The following is a 27242-nucleotide window of genomic DNA, read 5'->3' on the forward strand; positions in this document are numbered from 1 at the left end:
TATCTACATGGTTTGTGTTTGTTGTTTTCTATATCTATCTTGCTCTCTCCTTGTCCTTCAGGTTAATTCTTTTTTTTTTTCTTTCTTTCCACTAACCACGCCTTAATTGCAATGAAGTATCCGCTAACCCACAGCGAATCACTTCAGGCAACCGCTACCAATCACCATCCACCTTAAATAGAACGAACCAACTATACTGATTAAACAGAGATAGCTATATGGTAGCCAAGCAAGTAGTTAGTACATAATCACACCGATGCGCGACGCCTCCCATTTTCATTCGCTTTCTCGCACCAAGTATTCGTCTTTGAAGTCCGGCGGAGAACGCATGCGTTTTATGTTGCTCTGTGATGCTCTCACCGAATTGAATTCGCAGTAAAAAAAAATACCCGTTAGTGAATCTTGGTTGCGAGTCGCGAAAAAGATACGTTGCTTGGTTTTGCTTTCAGCAATTTACTGTCGCGCCGTGATTGCAACTGTGAGAAGTGCTCTTTATAATCACAATCGCTGTCAAAAATATTTTCAGTGTAAATGTCAAAAAATATCTATATTTCAATTATTATTCTTCCAGTGTTAATGCAATGTTAATAGAAATAGAAATGAGAAAACAAAATATATGCTGTGTGTTTTGTTTGTGAAACGATGCGGTGGTGCTGGTTGCATGTTGTTGGGTGTATTTCACCTTCAGTTCAGAGTTAACCTATAAATTATTTTCTTATCAGAGAATCTTAAGAGGACGTCAGGAACCCTCAATTGACTGTTATCTCTGGTGGCATCTATTTAATGTTTTGTTTCACTTTCAACATATTCGGGGACTTCGATCCATTTTAAGTTTATATTATACTCTGCCATAAATTATAGTTTAACTATTGTCCTCGGTGTGCTTAGAAGCAATATAATTATAATAGTTTTGTTTTATTTTTTTGTTGAGACGTCAGTTTTTGTTTTTATTTTATGTTTTGTGAACTTTATACATGCCTACCTGCAGTCGGTGTCTGCAACGTAAAAAGGAATTAAAGAAGTAATAGGTCGTAAAGGTGTTTTCGTCGCAAAGTCTAAGGAGTTATCTTCTTACGTAGCCGATTTACTGAATTGTGTTGTATAAGTGCGATTTGATCTAGATCTGGATAGGTCAATGCCGAGTTCTCAATAAATAAAGTCGTTAATTAAAAAAAAAGTGTGTACCCACCTATCTTGATGAATGAAATATATTTCAACCGGGTAGTAATAATGGGATCATAAAAGTGCAAATAAAAAAAAATCGGTGTCTATTTTTGATAACTTATTTATAATCGGATGAAGATCAATTTAAACATAAACGAAGAGAAAATTGTTTTCAACGGATTGATAGCTGCAACTTATTTGGAATACGATTCGTTGATTAAGCAGTTGTTTAAACAAGAGAAGCAGTCGTGCACGCTCTTCAAAAAGAATCGTTGGGGGCTACAAAAGTTATACTTCAACAGACGCACATGGGCGTCTGTACTGAAGAGCGCCCTGTGATGCATTGGGTAAGCATTTTTAATTTTTTTTTTCAATTGATTATTAATGAAGGCTAGAACCATGATTATTCAATAACGAAGGGTTAAATAAAGGTTATTATTTAACCGTTAAAGATATTTGCCTGCTTAGTTTTTTTCCCGTTAAGCTAGTACGAGCTTGCGCTTGATATTCACCCTAATTCTGAATGAAAACTCCGGCGGAAATGTGTTCAAATGTGTTAAAACAAAAAGTTAAGCTTTAAATAAAAAGGGGCCATTTTGCTAATTTTTAAAGAAGTGGGGCCAAGGGGCCCGAACTTAAAAAAGGGGCCAAACGGCAACACTGATACCAAGCTCGACTTCAATTTGCTCAATTACAATATGGTTGGAAACTTGACTATTGGAGGCAAGTTGTAGAAGACTCTGCATGGTAGCGATCGTAAATGCTTAACATACAGAGAACCTGACAAGCAGTTTGCCCAACGATTTTTTTACGAAGCCATGGATTACGGGCGAGTATTTGATACAATTTATTTCACTTGAAGCCTTGAAGGTAAAAGCAAGTTCGTTTCGGTGCATGATCGTGAAGTATGCTTTAGTTCGTATGTACCGATCCGATAATTTGGTGGATCCCATCGTTTCGGTTAATAACAATATTTGGTTCTTTTGTACGTTAACGCTCGATACATACTCCTTTGGCATGTTGATATTCCCTCGATAAACTCCCAGCGTCTAACACAGACTTAAATCCTATGAAGTATGGAGATGAGCTTAAGCGAAGTGTTAGAGCCAGAAATCTTAAACTATCAACAGTACTTAAATGAACCTAAATATTAGGGACCAGTTTCAGCCAGCATAGAATACACGATAGAACCATCGTAATAATACCGTTAACGATGTCGAAAGAAAGAACATACACCATGCGATTGACTTGATTTCTTCAATTGTCAAAAAAGAGGAAAAATTTAGCACTGGAACTGTACTACCCTCAAAAAATTCAGTTCCCTTCGTGAGCATCTTCCCCTTCACTCCTCATCCCTCTTGCCTACAAACTCACTACTTAGGCAATTGAGAAATCACCGTGTAGCCAGGAACTTAGGTATTGACTTTTGGCAAAAACTGGCCTATGTAGTTATTGCTAAGCCTAGTACGCAGCTGTAGCGAAACGAAATTTTCCTTACAAAATTTCGTTAACGAAATCTTGAACGAAATAAAATTTTTGTTTTAAACTTATTTTCTGATGTTTTTTCTTGAATTTTTTTATTTGTATTTTTATTATTTTTACTTTGGTATAATACCCGATGGTATTTTTTCGTTAAAATGTTGGCTGTTGACTTTGGAGATTTCAAAATTTTTCGCTTCAGCTGCGTACAAGGCTTTAAGCTTTAACTGCCTGCCAAGTATTTGAGAGAGTATTTTTGAGATACCAAAAAAACACACCTTAAAATCAATGGGTTTTTAATTGGATGTGAAACGTATAAGTGTTTCCTAGCATAGTCCAGTGCATTTATGATGTTCATATATGGGCGATACAGCAGTTTGTACCACCTCCAAATTTTTTTTGCTCATTCGATAGAGCATTGGCTGGATATCATTACCCTGATTTTTCGCACTCGCGAAATTCACCTTTCGGCTTGGATTTTAGTTTTTGTTGAATATCTCGATTTCTATTTATTCTACATAAAAGTTGTGTATACAAGAATCGTAGGCAATTAAATTTCGCGTCTTTCATGTTGAGAACACTTTTTCGATGTTCTGAATAAAAAAGTTACAAGTCAAAAAAGTAAAAAAAAACAAAAAAAATGACAATTTTAAAGATTTGAGCACTTTTTATCAAAATTATGAAAAAACGTACCGAGACAAGATTATTCGCCTTAAAATTCTCTACAACTCTGCTATACAACAAATAAAAATATGAACGGGAAGAGTGAATTTTTAAACAAAAAATAAAAATATGAGCTGTAAATGGTTTTTAAACTCAAGGTGCCAAACACATGGGGAGTGGCAACAATAGACGAGTTTACCCTAAGTAATTTCTATCAATAGTTTTTTTGTTCTTTCAAATTAAATTAATTTTTTTTTTTATTTGTTTCTGAGTTGTATTTGCTTCGTCTTCTTTTTCCAAGTATTTTATTAAAGAGTCCAACTTATATTAATTTTGTTTGAATTTTTTTTTCAATTTTGTTTTATTTTTTTTCCTTGTCACAATTTTTGCCGGCAGAATAATGCTTCGAACATTATTTGTCCGCGCAAAATCAAGTGGAGACTTTTTCTTTACAGCGGCTCCAAATATTTAAATTTTGCGCGTGAACTGCGTACTGCTTGGAAAAATATTCAAGACAAAATTTGCCCCGAGAAAAAATTTGTATGAGAAATAAAATTTTTCCCGATCTCCGTACTAGGCTAAAGATATAGCATTCGCACTTTTATTTAAACTAAACACAAATTATTTAACCTTTTCACAAATATATTTCACCTTTTAGCAAATATATTTCACCTTTTAGCAAATATAATTAAACTAAAAGCAAATCAATTAAACCCAAAAGCAAATATAATTAAACTAAAGCAAACTATTTAAACTTTTAGCAAATCTATTTAAACTAAACGCAATCTGATTAAACCTTATCTAGAAAAAGCTTTTGGTATCGAGCTATGAAGAAGGGATTAGAATTTAGAAGCTGTCCGTAGCACTAAAATCAACGAAACACCCCAAAAACCACAATAAAACCCTATAAACAAAATGTGCATTTCAGTTAATATGGAAAAATCTAACAACAAAAGAAACTCCACCTAGGATTTGATGCAGTTTTGAAGAGGGGTTTATTTTCAGTGTAAATCTCAGTTTACTTAATTTTTTGTTAGACATCCGTGGGACATCCGCTATTTAAAAAATTGCGTTACTCTCAATATCTCGAAAACGACTTGTTGCACAGAAAATTTGCAGATTTTTTCGGTTCGAAAATACGATTATCTTTCTTTCTCCCATATCTCATTTCCTCATGCGAGCTATACTTTCTGAGTTACATCGCCGTAAAAACCTGTGTTTTTTAATGTTTTTTTTTTCCGAAAAAGTAATGTTGAAAAAAATTAAAAGTAACATGCTCTAACCCTTATAGTATAGCCCATTAAAGAAAAAAAGACATTTTCTTTAATCGAAACATAAGCACGACGGACGACTTAAAAGAAAGATTAACAGGGACCATAACTTGGTTTCAGTTATTGAAGTAAAATTGATAAAAGTAGATCACCCTAGCAATGTTATTGACATAATTCTACTTATTCCAATGCCAGCAAACTAGCTAACGTTGTTAAAAAATATTATCACTAGATATCATTTTTAATTTTAAAGGTGAAATAAATTTGTGTTTTGGTTAAATAGATTTGCTAAAAGTTTAAATAGTTTGCTTTAGTTTAATTATATTTGCTTTTGGGTTTGATTGATTTGCTTTTAGTTTAATTATATTTGCCAAAAGGTGAAATATATTTGCTAAAAGGTGAAATATATTTGTGAAAGGTGAAACTAATTTGTGTTTAGTTTAAATAAAAGTGCGAATGCTATATAGCATTCGCACTTTTATTTAAACTAAACACAAATTATTTAACCTTTTCACAAATATATTTCACCTTTTAGCAAATATATTTCACCTTTTAGCAAATATAATTAAACTAAAAGCAAATCAATTAAACCCAAAAGCAAATATAATTAAACTAAAGCAAACTATTTAAACTTTTAGCAAATCTATTTAAACTAAACGCAATCTGATTAAACCTTATCTAGAAAAAGCTTTTGGTATCGAGCTATGAAGAAGGGATTAGAATTTAGAAGCTGTCCGTAGCACTAAAATCAACGAAACACCCCAAAAACCACAATAAAACCCTATAAACAAAATGTGCATTTCAGTTAATATGGAAAAATCTAACAACAAAAGAAACTCCACCTAGGATTTGATGCAGTTTTGAAGAGGGGTTTATTTTCAGTGTAAATCTCAGTTTACTTAATTTTTTGTTAGACATCCGTGGGACATCCGCTATTTAAAAAATTGCGTTACTCTCAATATCTCGAAAACGACTTGTTGCACAGAAAATTTGCAGATTTTTTCGGTTCGAAAATACGATTATCTTTCTTTCTCCCATATCTCATTTCCTCATGCGAGCTATACTTTCTGAGTTACATCGCCGTAAAAACCTGTGTTTTTTAATGTTTTTTTTTTCCGAAAAAGTAATGTTGAAAAAAATTAAAAGTAACATGCTCTAACCCTTATAGTATAGCCCATTAAAGAAAAAAAGACATTTTCTTTAATCGAAACATAAGCACGACGGACGACTTAAAAGAAAGATTAACAGGGACCATAACTTGGTTTCAGTTATTGAAGTAAAATTGATAAAAGTAGATCACCCTAGCAATGTTATTGACATAATTCTACTTATTCCAATGCCAGCAAACTAGCTAACGTTGTTAAAAAATATTATCACTAGATATCATTTTTAATTTTAAAGGTGAAATAAATTTGTGTTTTGGTTAAATAGATTTGCTAAAAGTTTAAATAGTTTGCTTTAGTTTAATTATATTTGCTTTTGGGTTTGATTGATTTGCTTTTAGTTTAATTATATTTGCCAAAAGGTGAAATATATTTGCTAAAAGGTGAAATATATTTGTGAAAGGTGAAACTAATTTGTGTTTAGTTTAAATAAAAGTGCGAATGCTATATAGCATTCGCACTTTTATTTAAACTAAACACAAATTATTTAACCTTTTCACAAATATATTTCACCTTTTAGCAAATATATTTCACCTTTTAGCAAATATAATTAAACTAAAAGCAAATCAATTAAACCCAAAAGCAAATATAATTAAACTAAAGCAAACTATTTAAACTTTTAGCAAATCTATTTAAACTAAACGCAATCTGATTAAACCTTATCTAGAAAAAGCTTTTGGTATCGAGCTATGAAGAAGGGATTAGAATTTAGAAGCTGTCCGTAGCACTAAAATCAACGAAACACCCCAAAAACCACAATAAAACCCTATAAACAAAATGTGCATTTCAGTTAATATGGAAAAATCTAACAACAAAAGAAACTCCACCTAGGATTTGATGCAGTTTTGAAGAGGGGTTTATTTTCAGTGTAAATCTCAGTTTACTTAATTTTTTGTTAGACATCCGTGGGACATCCGCTATTTAAAAAATTGCGTTACTCTCAATATCTCGAAAACGACTTGTTGCACAGAAAATTTGCAGATTTTTTCGGTTCGAAAATACGATTATCTTTCTTTCTCCCATATCTCATTTCCTCATGCGAGCTATACTTTCTGAGTTACATCGCCGTAAAAACCTGTGTTTTTTAATGTTTTTTTTTTCCGAAAAAGTAATGTTGAAAAAAATTAAAAGTAACATGCTCTAACCCTTATAGTATAGCCCATTAAAGAAAAAAAGACATTTTCTTTAATCGAAACATAAGCACGACGGACGACTTAAAAGAAAGATTAACAGGGACCATAACTTGGTTTCAGTTATTGAAGTAAAATTGATAAAAGTAGATCACCCTAGCAATGTTATTGACATAATTCTACTTATTCCAATGCCAGCAAACTAGCTAACGTTGTTAAAAAATATTATCACTAGATATCATTTTTAATTTTAAAGGTGAAATAAATTTGTGTTTTGGTTAAATAGATTTGCTAAAAGTTTAAATAGTTTGCTTTAGTTTAATTATATTTGCTTTTGGGTTTGATTGATTTGCTTTTAGTTTAATTATATTTGCCAAAAGGTGAAATATATTTGCTAAAAGTAGAAATATATTTGTGAAAGGTGAAACTAATTTGTGTTTAGTTTAAATAAAAGTGCGAATGCTATATATCTCGAAAACGACTTGTTGCACAGAAAATTTGCTGATTTTTTCGGTTCGAAAATACGATTTATCTTTCTTTCTCCCATATCTCATTTCCTCATGCGAGCTATACTTTCTGAGTTACATCGCCGTAAAAACCTGTGTTTTTTAATGTTTTTTTTTTTCCGAAAAAGTAATGTTGGAAAAAATTGAAAGTAACATGCTCTAACCTTTATAGTATAGCCCATTAAAGAAAAAAAGACATTTTCTTTAATCGAAACATAAGAAACTTAAAAGAAAGATTAACAGGGACCATAACTTGGTTGCAGTTATTGAAGTTAAATTGATAAAAGTAAATTGCCCTAGCAATGTTATTGACATTATTCTCAGCAAACTAACTTACGTTATTAAAAAAAATATTATCACTATCATTTTTAATTTTAAAGGTGAAATAAATGTGTGTTTTGGCTAAATAGATTTGCTAAAAGTTTAAATAGTTTGCTTTAGTTTAATTATATTTGCTTTTGGGTTTAATTGATTTGCTTTTAGTTTAATTATATTTGCTAAAAGGTGAAATATATTTGCTAAATGTGAAATATATTTGTGGAAAGGTGAAACTAATTTGTGTTTAGTTTAAATAAAAGTGCGAATGCTATATTAATTTCAAGAATTAATATTTTGTATTTTTGCATGTAACTTTCCGCCATGGTACCTACACTATCTCCAAAATAGCTATGAAAGAAAAATCCTGAGGATTTGTAGCGACACTTTTCTTTTACTGTCAGTGGCAAAAATACTACAGTAGAAAGAAACATCATTAATATCTACTGCATCAGCATAGAAAGTGAAGAATTCAAAACAGTGTCTGTATTATAGAGGCCCATAGCTACGGTGACCATACACAGAGAAAAATATGACCCGCTAAAAACTAACAGATTGCCATATTGTTTTACCGTCCATACATTTCATAAGGAAATCTTATTAAAATCAACGATTAATAAGGTTTTTTTAAGGAGATTTCTTATTATTTTTATAGAGAAAATCTTATTAAAATTTGACTGAAAAGTTGATTTTTTTTGCAACTTAGCACTAGAACAAAAATCGCGATCAATATTTTCATGGCAGGTTGGTTCAGGTGGTAAGGTGGGCGACTAATAGTTTGAAGTCTCCAGTTCGATTCCCAGCCTGGTCATCGTTTTTTTTATTTTTTTGCAGATTTTAAAACAATAAGGAAAACCCGATTGTTTTAATAAGGTTTCCTTCTTGGATGAAAACCATAGAGAAATCTTATTGTTTTTGTTCTATTTTATGTGGTCTATTTTTCTCTGTGTATTTCTAGAAGCGAAACCCGGGACAGATAAAAAATTCGTTGGATCGTTTTGAAAATATTGATTTTTCACAACAAAAAAAAAATAAAAATTTTATTTTTTTAAAATGAGTTTTGTTAATTTCCTTATTTTGATATGAAGATTTCTTAAATTATTTGATGGTAGCATTTTCATTGAAATTTTTCAATAAAAAAATTTTTTCCTGATATAGCTTTTCAACTCGACAAATACAAGCTGGAACTAAACAAAATGACAAAAAAATTTTAAAACTAAAGCCTAGTCTTGAAGTGAAACGAAAATTTTCATATAAAACCAGCACGACGAAATACGAAAATATAGTTTTTCGATGCACATTTACGCAGCTTAACCACCGAAATTCTTTACTGTGCTAGAATATTTGGAGAGTTTTCAATCGTTTTTCACTGACATTTAGCTGTCCAAGTAATTTTTCTTACTCTAAAAGAGTTTTTTGACTTTGGAGACTTATTAGAAAAACTTTTATTTAAACCAACCAAAGACTGTTTTTTCTTGTTTTCCGTACAAAGTTTTTAAAATTTTGAATAAATAATCATTTTTATCAAAAAAAAAAAAAAACCGGCTTCCATGGATCGAAACTAGGTTTTATCGTTTTCTCATAGATTCTATAGCCAGAACTGGACCACACTGCAAGCACCTCCTCCTTTTTGGAAGTCGGTAAAAAAAATGAGAAAATGTGGAAATACGGGACAATCACGGGACAAATTCCAAAATACGGGACACTTATACGTCCCGGGTTTCTTAAATAAAAACCCGGGACAAGCTGTTGAAATACGGGACAGTCCCGGGTAAACCGGGACGGATGGTCACCGTACCCATAGCCAAAATAAAAAAAAATTAACGAATTGGTAAAGTATATGTAGGTACATTATCCACCCATGAGGACCCGAAGTATCTCTCAAAGTAAACAAATTAACCAGGAAATGGGAATTAACATCCGAGGTTGACATTAAAGCCTAGTACGCAGATCGGGTTAAATTTTAGCTGAGGTTTTCCCCCGTTTTTCTTGACTTATTTTTTGTTAGATAAATAATAACAGACAAAAAAAGTGCTGCTGTTACTTAATATGTGATATTCTAGCTGAATCTGCGGAAAACTCGGCTAAAACTCTTAAATAAATTTAAGCCTGACTAAATCTTCTGTATAATTTTGTATGGGAGGTAAAATGAATCTCTTTTTAAACTTTATTCAGGTTCTATGTAAAATGATCTTCAAATGCGACTTGATTTTTTGTATTAACAAAATATCGAAAACCACAGCAATTTGATGAGCCCCCACGTTAATCATGTCTTCGAACAAATTTCGTCAACAACGAAAAAATTGGTATAAATGATTGAAATGATTCATAATTTATGCTAATGGAAAAAAACAACAAAGTTAAAACAAAACACATTTTTTCGAATTTTTGATTTTTTATTGCAATAAACAAAATTAAGAGCGATTAACCTTATCTTATTGATGTCATTTAGCAACATAATCAGTCTTCAAATATACATGCGTCAGCAATTCATTCTCGATCATTATCTACCTTCCTAGATCTCTTCATTTTAATATTATTTAAATTTTCTAATTTCTTAGTCAAAAAATTAGTTGAAAGCGTGAATGTTGTTTCGGCTATTAGAATGCGCATAATAAAATTAGAAACAGTAATAATTTTCTTGCTAAATCTTTACGAGTAGTTAAAAATTTAACTTGAACTTAAATTGGCAATTTGCTATGTCACTAGAATCAGCGTTGCCACAAAGTGCCCGATCGGGCCATTTGGCCCTTTATTTAATATTTTGGCCCTTTGCCCGGGCCAATTAGAAATGGCCCACGAATCCAAATTTAAGTAGATTTATCTTCATATCGTGCTTAGTAATAATTTGAAGGTTTTACAAAAGTAAATATAAATCATCGCGATGCATCGCAACTACAATGTGTTTCCACCACAAATAAATAGGTATGTATACTGAATTCATTAATTTATCGCGTTTAGTAATTTGATTTTTCTCACGTCAGTTCTTTTTATTTAATTTTAAAAAGTGGTTCAAAGCTAAAAGATGTCTTTGAACTAAAAGTTTAAAATGTACATCTGTAATTTTTTTTTAATTTCTTTTATAAACTAATAAGATTTAACATATTTGTGGCCAATAAAGCCCTTTTAAATATTTATCAGGCTTTTACATCCTAAAATGACGTTTGTCCCATACAAAAAACGTCATTTAAAATTTTAAAAGCCTGTGAAATGTTTATGAAATGCATTAAACAAATAAAACAGAATAAATACAATTTTTAATAAATTGCAATTTTATGTATTAAGGAAAAGTTTGTTAGTTAAATATTTGGCCCAAACTTTTGTCAAATGGCCCTCAAAAAATTTCGAAATGGCCCTCTCTGCTTTTTTCTTCGCGGCAACGCTGTTATCTTCACTTGAATATTATTTTAATAAAATAACCTTTAAATTACAAGCTAAAAGCTTGAATGGTAGAAATAAGAGAAGTATGAACGACAGAATTAGTTTCACTAAATGTTTGTTTAAGTACCTACTAATAATTCTTCCAATAGGAAGTAAATTTATTTTACGCTAGTTTTGTCACATTGATCTTGAATTAGAATGGCAAATTATGACGAAAAGACCCAATTACCATGGGAAGATTATTATTTGACTCCCAATTATACTTTTTTTTACCATTTAATCCTTCCTCATGTGTATCTTATTAAATAATAATCTACAATATTTACATCCACAAAAACAAATTTATTTTAAAAAATAATAAATTATGGAAAAATCTGTTGATTTACTTTATTTATTTCACATTGAATAACATTTACCGTTATCATTATATTAACGAAAAATTATTCATCGCACTCCATTTCCGACGCTACATCGTGTGTCGCCCAAGAATTGGTTTTTCGTATTTACAATACATAGGTTAACAACGGCATATGCGGCAAACAAACATTGAATAAGAAGTACAGGAAGGGGTGTTTATCCAAATAAGTGAAGCCGCTTTTTATTAGTGTGAGTTGTACAGATGCACATGTATTGGTAAAGGGTCGGAGTGCAGATATATTGTTCACTCAAGGGGCGCCAACAGAAATGTAACTGGTCTCGTGAGAAACTTCCGTATAAATGCTATTTTTCATCATAATTATATACGAATTTTAAACTGTTTTGTTCCTCAACTAAAAACAGACTGAAAATTCTTTTAAAATCATCAAGAGTAGCAGAAACATTGGCGGTCAATGATTGCATCGCCTTGTCATCACCAATAAGAGTGAGTTCGCCCCTGGAAAACGAGCTCTAAATTTGACAGATTATATAAAATTTTTGACAGTTTATATAAATTTGTTTTTTTTTTTTAATTTTTTTGTGGCTTCACTCGCCAACTCTATAGGTGTGATATACACCCCTTCCTGTACTTCTTATTCAATGCAAACAAATCTAAGGGCGACAATATGGACAATAACATAGCCACACGGCTACTGCCCACCCGCATATTAGGTGAGTTTGTTGGTAAGAGGATCAATGAGTGAAGAAGGATGGTAGTCGCCTGAAAATCTTAAGTTTTTAGAAGGTTCAGTGCCGGTTTGTTCATGTCGAATAGCGTGGCATTTGTGCTTGAAATTGCGCGAAATTCCCCAAATTATCGTTTTGATTTTTTTTCCCGGATTCGACCGATAAGACCAAAATTAAAGCAGTCATAACTAGGGATCGGATTTCCATGCGAATGCATGTTTTTTAGGAACACCTTGGAAGCATGGCAACGAATTATGTATACGAATCAGAAGATTTCCTTTAAAATGACATTCAATCGTTAGTGCATATTTTTGCATATTATACTATAAATGCATATTTTGCATTTATTTTGCATATTTTGGAAATAAATGAATGTATTTAGTGCATATTTTTGCAAAAATTGGCAAAAATAACGAAATTACACGCTCGAAATTTTTGACTAAAAGTGACTGAAAGTCAATTGAAAAAAAAAATCAAAAACGTAAGCAAATGATGTGCAAAACTGACAAACCAACGTTGTCCAAACTCATAAAAAACACGACCAAATGATAAATTGTGCATTTTTTCTATTTTTAAGAACATATTTTAAGCGCATATTTTTCGATTTTAAGTGCATGAAAATCTTATCCCTGGTCATAACTAAGGAGCGCTCATAAAATTATTCACAAGTGGTCTCAACCACTCCTTAATTGTATAAATGTGTGGTGAGCAATCTTATTATGAGCGCTTGAAGAATACCAGCCTTAGCCTCTAAAGCAGGTGTAGATACAAAGTTCCCCTAAAACTCATTTGACCCTTTTGTAAAAATTTTTGATTGGAAAAATTGGTGTGACTAGTGGTTAACTAGTGCTTTTCTTGATGAATAAGGCCCAAAATTGTTTTTCGTAGGTCTCCTGGGAATCTTTGCTTTCCGAGGAAGAATTCTTCCCTAGAGATTTCATTTCCAGCTCCATGATATAAGGGTTCAATCTAGGATTCAAAGTGAACTACGCAAAAAAAAATAGTCTTTTTTTTGTGTATTTTTTCGTTTTGTACAGATTCATGGCTGATTCTACTCAGTACTCGTACTCTTGTGTTTCTTTATTAGCTAAGACATAATTTGACGCAAACAAATCAGTTCTCCATTGATTTGTTTAATAGGTAACGGGAATTTCAACTTTTAACAATAAATGCCCTTATTTCAATATTTATTTGCGAAATGTTTCCAATTTTTTTTATGAATCTGAGCCTTAACATGTTCAACAGCTTGATACATGCTTAAAATAAGCAAAAGGTATTACTTTACCTTACCAAAATTGAAAAAGAATGCTGGTCAAAATACTTATGCCGCTCAAAAAATAGCACTTCTAATACAAAAAAAAGCTGCCTGAAAGCCAAATTTCACTCATATGACTTACTTTGACCACCATGAGATTCACTATAACATACTTAATAAAAATAACCACTAACTTTACCTATATTAAGTTTAACCGTAAGAAATTATTCTTATCAGATCGAGAATTGTAAAGTAGTCAAAATAATTATGCCGACGACTGTATACATATGTGAGTAAGAGTAAAAAACTCTTTTTTAGTAAAATTCAACTTTTAGCGAATTATATCAAATTACTATATTAAACCGAGTACCAAGATCACCAGGGAGACTGTCAAGACCATTGCACATACATTTTTGATGGTAAAAATGAGCACTAATGGTATAGATCAGGGGAAAATTGTTTTGATCACAGCAGATGACAGGAAGGGTGGAGAAGAGAAAAAAGAGTTGGTTTGGAAACAAAACCGGATTTTTAACAATTTTGGCAAAAGTAGGTACCACTCTTTTCGAAAAAGTTATATTCATATATAAATAAAAGATTTAAAACTTCTATTTCGACCACTTTTTAACATAGCCCCAAAAATATTGAGAAAAAAGTCGAATAGAATTTTTGGGATCTATTTTTCAGTAAATGCCAGTAAAACTAGTTTGCCGTCGCGATGCGTTGGGGTTTTTTCTACCTTTAGCTATTGCAAAAATTATAACTTCGTCGGCAATTTTTACCCGATAAAAAAAGACACTCAGAATTTTCTTTGCAAAAAATATTCTTATACTTAGTGATTTCATGTCGAATAGCGTGGCATTTGTGCTTGAAATTGCGCGAAATTCCCCAAATTATCGTTTTGATTTTTTTTTCCTGATTCGACCGATAAGACCAAAATTAAGATATTGAATACCTTATTTTTTGAAAAAAAAAAATGCTTTAAAGAATTTGTTACAAGTTTTGTGTTTACTATCGTAAATTCGTGCTTCCACTTAAATCTGAGTTTGTAAGCGATTCAATTGATTTCAAGGAATTTTTTTTTATAGAAGCAATATCTTACTTAGAACTTCTGAGGACACATTTTCAAGTTATTAAAAAAATATAACTCAGTTTTAATTTTTTGAAAAATATTCAAAGTTTATTTCTTAACTCGCCAATCACCAATGGTGCGCCCGCCCCAGGTCTCACAGACCGGGTTTTTCAACAGAAGATTTTTCAGAACGTGTTCATATTTTTTCTTATAAATATATGCTCCTTGACTATAAAACAACGATATTAAGCCAACATAACCTCATTTGTATTAATAGCTGTGTTTTATTTTCCTAGTGATCCAGATCAGATCATGAATTTATTTGCGAAACAAAAACAAAACAAAATCCTACTTTTGTTGTAAAGCTAATAAAAACAATGATCTGATCTGGATCACGAGGAAAATAAAACACAGCTAGTATAGGCACAAATTCACAAATTTGTTTTCTTAGAGCAGTCAAAATAACAAATCTACATTTTTTTTTATTTAGTAAAAAAATAAAATATTGATTAATGAGAATTAGGTTTTTTTGTCTCTCGAAATTAGGAAGTTTAATAAAATAAACTTCTGAAAAATGAAAAATCGTCTAAAATGCTCAAATTTTGAGATAGACCAACTGCAATCGTTTGTTCACCTCGAGTCCTATGTATATACGTTTTCAATTTTTGCCCTGAAAATCCCCAAAAATAATTATTTTTTCAAAAATTCAAACTGACGTTTGTCGACCTTGAGTTCTTCGCGTATACCAAAAATCATTGTTTTACCACCCTCCGTTTAGGAGATATTTCAAAAATAATTTTTTTATAGCAACTCTCATACAAAATATCATATATTCTAAAATCTTCAAAAAACAATTTTTTTCAAAAATTCAAAAGACAATCGTTTGTCTAGCGGAAAAATGAATACAAATCAAAAATCATCGTTTGTCCACCCTATGTTTAGGAGATATTCAAAAAATAAATTTTGAACTGAAAAAATTAAAAGTCCCCTAAAACCCCCAAAAATTACCTTTCTTCAAAAATTCAAATTTCTGTCGTTTGTCCACCTCGAGTTGTTTACATTTACATACGTTTAGGAGGTATTTAAAAAAACAAAATTTGTAATAAAAAATTCAGTCCCATAAAATACCCAAAAAAAATTCCAAAAATTTTAGCACTAAATCTTATTCAAAAAACTTAGCACTCCCATTACTAGATAAACTTAAACTATTTACCAAATTTTCTACAAACAAGTTAAGTCTACATTTAAAAAAAAAGTTCTTACAGACAAATTAAAAATTAAAAAAAAATCATCCATAAATGGTATGAAAAGCCAAAAATTTGTTTAAAAATTTTTAATTTTTCTGTAAGCTTTATTTTTTTTTATAGAAAATTAAACGGAGATTTCAAATGTATCCTTGCATATTTTTTTAATTGATCCGTTGTTGAGGTATGGATATTGGCTAGTTAAAGTCAAAAGTATGGTTTTTTGTTTGATGACTGATAATATGCAGTCTATACAAATGTAGAAGAGTCAAATAAAAAGAAACTTTAAGGTAAACGAATAGCTTTTAAAAAAATAATAATAATTTTATCAAAATTAGACCACTTCTAATGATTTTTCCATTTCACCATTTGAAAAAAAATATTAAGTTCTAAAATCGTTAAAAAAGAAAAAGTGCTAACATTTTTGGAAAAAAAATTTTGGGTTTAATTTTCAGAAGGTACACTGTGGTGTATGCGTAACTTTTTCTTGGAATTTTGAAAATTCGATGATTTTTGGTTATGTATCCATTTCTCGAGGTAGAGGGGCGTTTGAATTTTTGAAAAAAAAATATTTTTTGGGGATTTAAGAAACAAAGACATTTTTATTGAGAGTTGTTATTAAAAAAAATTCTTTTTGAAACATCTGATAAACGGAAATTTTTTGGGTATTTTAGGGGACTTTGAATTTTTCAGTGCAAAATTTGTTTTTTTGAATACCTTCTCAACGGAGGGTTGAAAAATGATAAACGATATGTATATAGAACAAATGCTTTTATTAGCTTTTTTCAATGAAATATCGAAAATCCTTAAAAAAAATGTCTTTTCAATATAATGCATTAATACTTTTAGTGTAGTAAAATAAAAAAAATTAAAAGTCAATATCATTCTACTACTCTACGTGGAGGTCAACCCGACAAACCCCACAGGCGGATCACAAGTAGTGTGAAGTGAAGCAGAATGTAAAAGAGTTGCAAACTTATATGCGATGCTACCAATTGTTCTCAAATGATTTGCAACCATATGCTAATTGTCCTAATAGGGTGATTAGACTGTATATGGAACCAATAAATTGCAACTGGTTAACTGATTTGATATTTGAATTTAAAAAAGATTGATAACACAAACGCGTGAGAGCATTCGTGCGTGAAATGAACAATGAACATCATTATAAGTAAAGTATGTGTTTGTACGTCCATATACTGATGGATCAAACTGTAAAAAACAAAGGCTGAAACGTGAAAAGGGTAATAAAATCACTTGATCCTTGTCAATGCGAATTTGAGCTTTTTGACTTTTGACCATGTTAAAGTTAGCATAACAAAAGCAAACTAGGGGTTCTTAAAATATCCTTGGACAAGATTGTAATAATAAGTAGGTACCTAATAAAACTTGAAAACTATTTTATATTTCCTATTAGATTTTCGATGTAAAGCTTTGAAACACGCGCGTGGCTTCATCAAATAAAAAGATGCATTGATCAATTCTCTCAGAAGCAGATTACATTTATATCTTTGTTTACTAGTATTTTACAAAAATTATCAGGGACTTTAGTTCTTGTTTTTTACTATTAGGTTTTTTAGAAACTGAATATAAAGTCATCTAAAATAAATATGTATTGACTTCAATATTCTTTTGTTTTCAAAAAAAAAAAAAAAAAAATTGATGGAACGATCTTTCCTTTTGTTTTAAGCCCTACATGAGATAACACAATCAAAAGATAAGAACTTAGCATCGAATAAAAAAGTTTATTCGTTCCGAGTGATTTCAAATTTGAATTCATTGCGGTTGGATTCGTAGGTTATCTTGAAAAGTCAAAGAGTTTTTGATAAGATGATGTTTGTGTACTTATAATTTTTTTTTATTAATTTTGGAGATTTATTTAATGACTTGTATGCATGTTTTGGAAAATGAAAATTGACAAAGCATCATGAGAGTCATGAGTAGATTACAACAAGCAATGCAAGTTGAAATAAAAATTATCATTACACTTTTTTTCCTCAACTGCATTAGGTACCTATAAATCTCTCATCGAAATATTTTAGGTACTAATCAATCGTATAGTAGAAGTTAGTATAATGCGAAATCTAGGTATAAATCATCGCGACGCGTCGGCGGCGTAGAGCAAAATTGTGCTAAGTCCACTTTTTACCGAAAATGAGATAATGATGCATAGTTTTACTAATTTGAGGGGGCTCTTTCCGAATTTGAAAAGGGTTTTTGTCTAATTCCCATGTCCCATTTTGGGTTTTTAGTTTTAAAAAATATTTAAAAATAGTATCCACCTACTAATGAGGCAAACTTGTATGGTTTATTCAGGAGAAAGGAACAAACTTTATAAAAAAAATACCTTGAATGGCGAATGAGCATAAACCAATTTGAAACTTTAAAAATTCTCCCCTGTAAATTTTGCTTTTTGTGACTTGAAACAATTTTGCTTTACGCCGACGAAATGTGTCGTAAAATCAAGAAAAATAAGTTCGTATATATCTGTTAAAAATTGTCGGTGTTTAACGGTTTTTTTATAATCAGCTTAAATCTGATCTTCCAACAATCACCACTGATCATAATTTGGTGCGTCTGGTGTTATGTATTTCAATGCGCTTAAACCGAGTCCGAGATCCGTTTGGTCCCATCAGGTCCTGAGTAAAGTGCAAAATACCAAATGCTAAATTGCTAATTTTTTAGTGGTTTCTTGCACTTTTTTCAAAATCAGGGTTTGATTATGACCTCGGATTCGGGGCATCGAAATTCATAAGTCTAAGTGGGTCTAGCTCTGAAAAACTTATTTCAATGACGCTTTGCGCTTCACGTTACGTTCCGGAGATTATTAGTTTGTACATAGGTACACAAACCAACGTTATATGAAGCGAGCTCAAAGCAAAAGTCCAAATATTTCAACTTTTGCTCGTGTTTGGCGTTAGGATTTGCTATATTTTGGTTTAACAAAAAAAAAAAAAAAAAAACAGCAACAAAGCCAATAGTTGAAGTCAAATTGTTGTTTATTATAATTTGTTTCTTCAGGATTTCTGATTTGAATTATTTTTTTTTTAAACAGCTGTCAAAACTTAGATTTGTTCGACGAACTGCAAATTTTATGGAATTACTTATTATTTTAGTTGTGTGAATATGACGCTTAAAATTGCCGAATTTCGCAGTTGAGAAACAAGGCTTTTTATGTCATTTTGAAGCGCCCGTAAAGCTAGTTCAACGTAGCGTACGCGAATCTGAGGTCAAAGCGGTATTGTGAAGCAGGCATACCTAATAGTTTTTTTTTTATCATTTTTGACTTTTAATTTTTCAGTACAAAGTTTTTTATTGAATATCTTCTTAACGTAGGGTGAGTGACCATGCAATTTGGTTTTGTAAAAGGAAGATCATTTTTAGCGCCGTCCGTCACCACCGGCAATTTTGTTTGTATCTTAATTATTATTATTATTTAATACCATATACATACAAATACCACATATTATGTTGTATGTACAATTGTACATACATACATACCTATATCAATCATATTCATTTAGCTATAACACCATAAAAGTCTACCTAAGCCAAAAATCAGAGCTTACGAATGGTGACCGATTTTAAGTAAGTATTGCGCAAGAATCAGGAAATACTCTAGTTCTACTTCAATTGCTCGTCGCACAGTGGCCCTTTAGGCAAAAGTGCTTGCAATATTCATTTTTCGGGTGGGTCTATAATGAAAAACTTTTTGTTTTTTTCGAGTTTGGAGCTCGAGTATTCGAAAAAAATTTTCAATTTGGGTTATTGGTGTGCCTTATAGAGCAGGCCAAAAATAATAATTTTTTATTATGAAAAAAAATCTGTTTTTTTATTTTTTTTCTTAACTTTGAGTGTTAAAACTAGGAAGAGGACTTCTAAAACGTTTTGATTTTTATTTTTTTTCATATGCTGTGTAATTATTTAAACCAACAATTGAAAAAAAAATAAAACATTTATTTTTTAATTGTTTAATTTAATGTTTTTTGAAACACCGTTTTTTGCACACTTTTTCGACTTCAAATTGCATAGAAAAAAAAAGATTCCTACGTAATCAAACCAAGCTCAGCTAATTCAAAATCCTTATATATTTCTTAATAAAAATCCAAAAGCTCAGCTGCGTCATTTTGCATCCAACTGAGCTAGAGCGATTTGATAAAGTCAGTCATTTTTTGGACTTTTTTTTTCTCATGTGTAAAAATAAAATCTTGGAAAATTAGAGTTCTTTGTTTTGTATGTGATGGATTCCAATAACATGACTTTTATTTAAAAGGAAAAACATATTTTATGTATATTTACTACCTTATTTGTTTGAAAGGGTTTTATAGCTTATTTCTTTTAAACCTCTAATAAAACTTTTAATTAATATCATTAAATTCCATTCAGGTACTTTAATTTGATAAGTGCTTTTTACCGGATTAACGAATTTTCTAATATTTAAGTATAAAGACAGACAGGTAGTTTTCATGGGATTTCATAAAATTATAAGAAATAAAAGGATTAGAATATTTTTTGGTGCTGGTATTTAAGAGTGATATAATTAAGGCAACATCTCTTTTTAAACACTTCGTGTTAAAAGAGTCAAAGGAAGCTTTCCCACTCCACAACAAAATCCCATTAAATATACTAATGAGAACGCGTTAGCTTTGTTTATGGATTTGGGTCTCTCCAAAGAAAAATACAAAATCCTGCGAACTTCGTTGAGACAGCACAACATAGATGTTTTGCCATCCTATAGTGCAATAACAACTTCACTCAGATTACTTCAGAAATTGATTTCGACGATTGTATATCAATATACCATAGTGTTTATCACCTTATCTAAAACTTCTTAATTTAACACCAAATTCTGAAACACCCTGTAAAGTTTTTTTTTGAAACTCACAATTTTCATAGCCTTGGAAATTTCCTTCAAGATGAAAAAAAATTGTGGCGATATCTTTATTTGTTTAGAAGATATTAATTTTGCAAGCAAAAAAGTCAAAACGGGCCACTGTGCGTCGTTATTCTAATATTGATGTTGAAGAGGCCATTCAAGATATCTGCCTCACTCTTGTGCATTAGAACTTGTTTTCTATTTAAATTTCCATTAATTAATTATGCAATTGCCTATTTTTCAACAAAAAAAAAATGTTCTAAACGTTGTTTTACTTTTTATTTTCTTTACGAGAATATGCATAATTATTCTTATAATAGTATCCAATAAGGCAATAAGTGATAAAGTTAGCAGAGCAAACTTGTGAAGAATATAGATTTTCTTATTGCACATCTAAGTGCTAATTCGATGCTAATTAAGTGTTCTATGAATAAAGTAAAAAAAGCCCAGCACCCTATAAAATGAGACCTACATAACAAATATGAATTTTTTTTCTCAAAAAACCATCCCCGGAAGTTGCTGATAAATGCTGAAATTTAGGATTTTTAAACCTAATTTATAGGAAACCTGGTCAACTTTTTAATGGAATTTTGTTATTAGATTTCATTTAATAACGGTAAGGACCATTATCTGCTTTCAAAACTTTTTTTTAATTAAGTAATATGATATCGAAATTTGATTTTTATCAACTATCGATTGATAGTTGCGAATCGCAATAAGGCTGTATATAAAGTGTTTTTTATTGCAAAGCTATTTTCAGGGAAGTCTGATTGACTTGGTCTTAGTTCCATGAGCAACGATCAACGATGTGCCATCTGCCATAACCTAAGTTTATTTTTTAAATTTTATGCAAAATGCACGACCCACAGTATCTGAGAAGTTACATAAAATGATTGATAACTTTGATGGGTCTTTGATTTGGATGTATAAGATGTGAAATTCTTGCAGAGCCTAGTGAGCTAATTCCAAAATAAAGTGCACTAACAATACATTTTCTTAAATGACTTTTTCAATTAACAAAAAATGAATCAATACAACACAACTTAAATGAAATTTTTTTCGCTTAAAAAAAATTAATCAAACGAAGTAGAAATAAGTTGGTACGTAGCAGATACGGGTCAAAATCATGGAGGTGGGAAATTTCGATGACCGAATTCTTAAAAAAATCAACTTTTGTTTTATGATACAAATTTCATGCTCATGAATTCTTAGATAAAAATACCCAAAAAATACAAAATTATGAATGTTAGACTACATTATTTATTCAGATTCTAATAGTGTTCCCGGAAATGACGTTTTGACCTTAATTTATTTTCATTTTGTATGTAACAAAGTAAAACAAAATATTTTTGAGATTATATTGTAGTGGGGAGACGGACAAAATCCCGAAATCCAAAATCCAGAAAGACCAAAATCCAGAAAACCCTAAATCCCGAAAACCCCAAATCCCGAAAACCCAAAATCCAGAAAACCTAAGATCCCGAAAACCCAAAATCCCGAAAACCTAGAATCCCGAAAACCCAAAATCCCGAAAACCCAGAATCCCGAAAAACCAAAATCCCGAAAACCCAAAATCCAGAAAGGCCAAAATCCCGAGAAAAAAAACAGAAAAAATAAAAAACTCTTGAAAACTGTGTTTACTGAAATTTTAACTGAAACATAAAATTAAAACCAATTAAAAACAATTTAAACATACAATTATTATAAGTTAAATATTAAAACTAATAATTCTTTTGACTTTAGTTCAACGATTTTCCAACTTAACTCAATCATTACAAAGCATTGCTGAAATCACAATAAGAACTTGAAATCATGTAAAAAAGAGATATTAACGGAATCATAAACTTATATTGTTTTTTACGTAATAACACCTTAATATCACACTTAGGATTGTTTTCGAAACCGAAATGAAAAATTTGCGCAAATTTTTCATTTTATATAATTTTTCGGGATTTCGGGATCCCATTCGGGATTTTGGGTTTTCGGGATTCTGGGTTTTCGGGATTCTGGGTTTTCGGGATTTTGTGTTTTCGGGATTTTGGGTTTTCGGGATTCTGGGTTTTCGGGATTTTGTGTTTTCGGGATTTTGGGTTTTCGGGATTTTGGGTTTTCGGGATTTGGGGTTTTCGGGATTTTGGGTTTTCGGGATTTCGGTTTTCGGGATTTTGTCCCCAATCCATATAAAATCAATTTTAAAAACTGCTTGCAGCACCCTTTTGTACGTTAGATGATTAAAATATTGATACATTAATAAATGTTGGTATTATGCGTCATTTTTCTTGGGACAACTTTTATCAATGTATAAAAAATAACAAAACTTAATTTTTTTGTAAGAGATGTACCAATTTATGGACATGTATGGGAACGCTTTTTTTTGGGTATATTAGATTCAATAAAAAAGAAATGGAAACATTTCTAACCGAAACAAATATATTCTTAGATGCGTGTCTACAATTTTAATTGGTAAATGAGAAAAAAAAATTAAATAAATGTTATTATGATTTTGACCCATACATAAAAATAAATTAGTGATGTAGATCTGCTAAATATGAAGTAAATACTAATCTCTGCTATGAATCCAATCAAAACAATTTAGCTTTGAAAACAAGACTTTTAATGCAATATGCTTTCATTTAGCAAAATGGTGATTTCAAGACTTTATCTTGAAAACTACCAATACGTGATCCGACGTGAAACTGGGATTCGTTAACCAGAAAAAATCAAGCAAAATTTAAAACTAGCGCAATTGTGTATCAACTCAGGTGCGTGGTTGTCATTTGAGTGATCAATTTGTATAAGAGCTTTTAATGAAAACAGAGTTATTTTTTCATTCAATTTTTTTTTAAATAATTAATTCAGCACTGAAAAGGATAAACAAGTTGAGATAAGAACAAAAATGTGTCAATGTAATAACAACTTTGCATCCAGAAATCTAAGAAAAACTTAATATTCAAGATACATACCTATATCACACAATTTTTTTTTTGTTCTCTATTCAAAATAAATAAATAAACACCTATTTAAAATTTTTTTTAGCTTAAAATATTATGGACAGTTTTTTTGTTTTGTTTTTCTTTGAATAAAATGCGGAGCTATTATCTATTGACCCATATATTACATATTCATGTTTTTATATGTATATTTCTAAATCCATGACTTCAAAACAAAAAAAAAAAAAAAAAACTAAAAAGTTAGCATTTTCTAAAATGACATTTTCGTACACGATGCATCTCATATATAAAACTAATTAATCAACTCAAAGTAAAATCTTACACCAAACTGTTTCAAAAATATTTTCAAAAACAATTAACATGCGAATACTCTCACCACTTATATTTTTGAATTTTATTAATTTATTTTTAAATGCCTGTATAAAGAACATATATTTGTTGATGCATTTATGTATGTTTGTTTGAATGGGAGGTACTATTTGTGCAAATAATTTTGAAGAAAATTATCTAGGTATATATCTACAACTCATATGACTTTCTATTTTGGTGCAAGAGTGCAAGGATATGAAGTATATCGCATAAATATCAAAGATGACGCCCAACAATAGAATAAAATTCTATACAGTCTGGGTAAATTGAATAAGCACTAATCGGTTGACGATTTTATGAAGGTACTTGAATTTTTTATAAATATAAGATTTAATTAATTTTGATTGTAAAAGTCGGTATATGTATTATGTAGGTAATTCTATGGCATTGATTATGTTTCCAAAATACCAAACTCTACTTTTCCAAAGGTTTTTGCTGAACTCAATAATTTCTGAAATTCAATTTCATAGAAAAATTTGTACGATTAGTCATGATGGCATTTGTATGCTTCTGAGATTTGTAAGACGAAGTATTATGTTAAGAAACCTTCAGTCAGAGATGATAATAACAATACTAATCGTTCTAGAGTGCTACTCCTCCGTCTCGCTATGGACTATGACGCTAGGTGTCTTGGTTCGATTCCCAGCCTTCACCAGCTAAAATAAAAGGAATGAAGAAAAAATAATAAAAATTATTTTTATTTTAAGTGGAGCGATTGAATATAATTTAATTTTAAAGTTCAAGTGACCACTGTCGTACGTGGGAAAAACGCTTTGGAGTTGAGGTCACTTGAACTTTAAAATTGTAAAATAAAAAGATTTTTTTACATCTCTTGTGGGGAATTGACAAATTGTATCTGGGCTTAAAGCAGCAGAAACATTATTGACGGATAAGCAGGATTTATTTTTGTTGGGAATTAAACGTTCTACAAAAAAGGTTCTCAGTACTAAATCAATTGCTTTAACCGTGAAAAAGTTATTCGTATCCAAATCCCAATGCACACTAATTTTAATTAGTGATACAAAAAATATTGATATCCGTAGGTTTTAGGAATTGCATAAACCACTTTTCTGGTCACTTCAGAAATCTAAGTCAATTTTTTTAAATTTAAAAATTCGTATTTTTAAAAGAATTTTTTGATAAAACCAATTTTTGACTGAAAGAAAAATTCAAAATCTTTTGAACCCACGAATTTTTAAATTTTCGCTTCCATTAGTTTGGAAAACAATATTCTTTTATATCTAAATAAGGTAAAAAAAATGTGACCGTTTTTTTAAAGATTAACAATTTTTGAAAAGTAAGTCGAATTTGAAAATTTTTCTTAACCCTTCGTTGCACTGAGTTGCAGATCTGCAACTGTTTAAAACATGCATATTTCACTGTTTAAAACATGCATAATATGCCCTTAATTATGAAAGTGGACTAAGTCACCCCTAAAAATGGCCTCAAATCTAGCCTTAAAATAATTATTATTTAAGGGGTAAAGTTTATTTGAAAGCGAAATTGCAGTTAATAAACTTCTTTATTGCTCCTCTAGTGATTTCATAAAAGAAACATAATTAAAGCGTTATAAGAAAATTATTAAAAGTTTTTCTTTAAACAATGCAAACTTTCATAATCATGGGCACATATAATAGCCAAGGTTCTGGAGCCAGACAAAAACCATGAAAAATCAGTAAAATAATCTGTTTTTCAAAAATTGTTTTTAATTCAGGGATAATTAGTGGCTAAGTTTTTAATATTTATTTAAAAATTATTATTTTTAAGCTTTAAAATGCCGTTTCAAGCAAAAGAATATCTTCAATAGACGCAAAACTACACCGAAAAAAAAATTTGATAATAACAGCTATCAAATTAACATTTTTCAGTGACAAAAGTCGTCCAACAATTAAAATATCAATTTCGATATTTTATCATATCATTTTGACATTTTTTAATTTCAGGTGGGATAGTGAAAATTTCACTTTGACAATTAACATATCATTTTGACATTTTTTTAAGTTTAAGTGGATAGTGAAAATTTCACTTTGACAACTAAAATATCAATGTTGACTAGATTTTACGTTTTAGTTTATTATAATGAAACCTATTTCTTTCCTTTTCATTTTTATTATTTTTATTATTTTAAGAATTTTCTTTCTTTTTTCAAAACATTACTGATAGGGAATATTCTTTACAAAATAATGGTGATATTATTTTTTCTATTATAGGTGATATATGTAATTGTTTTGTTATTTTCTCCCAAACTATGTGAAGTAAAATCTTAGTGCCGATCAAATTTTCTCAGTAAATCATACATTTTACTTCGAAAAAACACAAAGCGCCTTTAAATTAGTACACATTAAGAATTTTTTATTTAATATTTTTCAATAATTTGGAATGAGAAATTGATATGAAAAAATGATAATAAAATATCAAAAAAAATTTCCAAAATGTGACATTTAAATATCATCCTGATAATAAAAATGTTGTTTCAACATTTTAAATATCATAAAACACATTTTATAGAGCATTTTTGGCTGATATTTAAAAAATGTTAAATTGATATTGGTTTTTTTTTTCGGTGTATAGTAACGTGAAAATGACGTCTTGCAAAAGTTCGAAGGCAAGTAGCGGGGAAACCACGCAACTTAAAATTAAATAATCATGGATTTGCTTCCTTACAGTGCTAGAGAACATCCTGACAAAGTTTGAGCAAAATCTAAAACGACACAGCAATCCCGATTGAACGGAATGACATATTTTTACCTACTTCCAAAAAGGAGGAGGTATTCAATTCGCCTGTTTTTTTTTTTTTTTTTTGTTTAGGTTTGTTACCTCATAAGTCATAACTTTGGACTGAGTGAACCAATTTTGATAATTCTTTTTGTATTTGAAAGCTGGTGGCTGCAATGTGGTCCCATTTCAATTTCGTTCAGTTAAAGCCATAGGAACTATTAGAAAAACCATAAAACCTAGTTTTGATCCATGGAAGTCGGTTTTGTTTTTTGATAAAAAAGATTATTCAGTAAACAGTCCTTAAAAATTTTTGTAATCGAGAACGGTGGAATTTTTTTTTAAGTTTCTTTTGACCTCTTAATAATGCAGCCCTATACTTGTTTTACAGATTCATCGACTTTCCCTGGATTCCGAGATTTTACAAATTTTATGCTTAATTTTACTCGACTATATAATATTATTCTTTCTTAATTTTGTTTTGTTTATTTTTGTTTTTTGTTCCCTAGTTTTAAGTATAAAACTCTACCAATGTAAAATATTTAAGCCTAGTACATACTTGTGAAGCAAGTCGTGAAGTGAGT

The 27242-nt window shown here is 30.3% G+C and overlaps 1 protein-coding gene across 1 annotated transcript in view; it reads left to right on the forward strand.

Annotated features, from left to right (window-relative positions):
- Positions 1–297: 297 nt before the first annotated feature.
- Positions 298–27242, forward strand: part of LOC129920996 (protein apterous) — a 65446-nt gene continuing 38501 nt past the window's right edge. Inside the window, exon 1 of the mRNA XM_056002592.1 lies at positions 298–1511. Coding sequence (XP_055858567.1) covers positions 1473–1511 — 39 coding nt within the window. The 5' untranslated portion in view covers positions 298–1472. The remainder of the gene's footprint in view (positions 1512–27242) is intronic.

The sequence above is a fragment of the Episyrphus balteatus genome, chromosome 1 (genome assembly GCF_945859705.1).
Source record: "Episyrphus balteatus chromosome 1, idEpiBalt1.1, whole genome shotgun sequence".
Taxonomy (NCBI): domain Eukaryota; kingdom Metazoa; phylum Arthropoda; class Insecta; order Diptera; family Syrphidae; genus Episyrphus; species Episyrphus balteatus.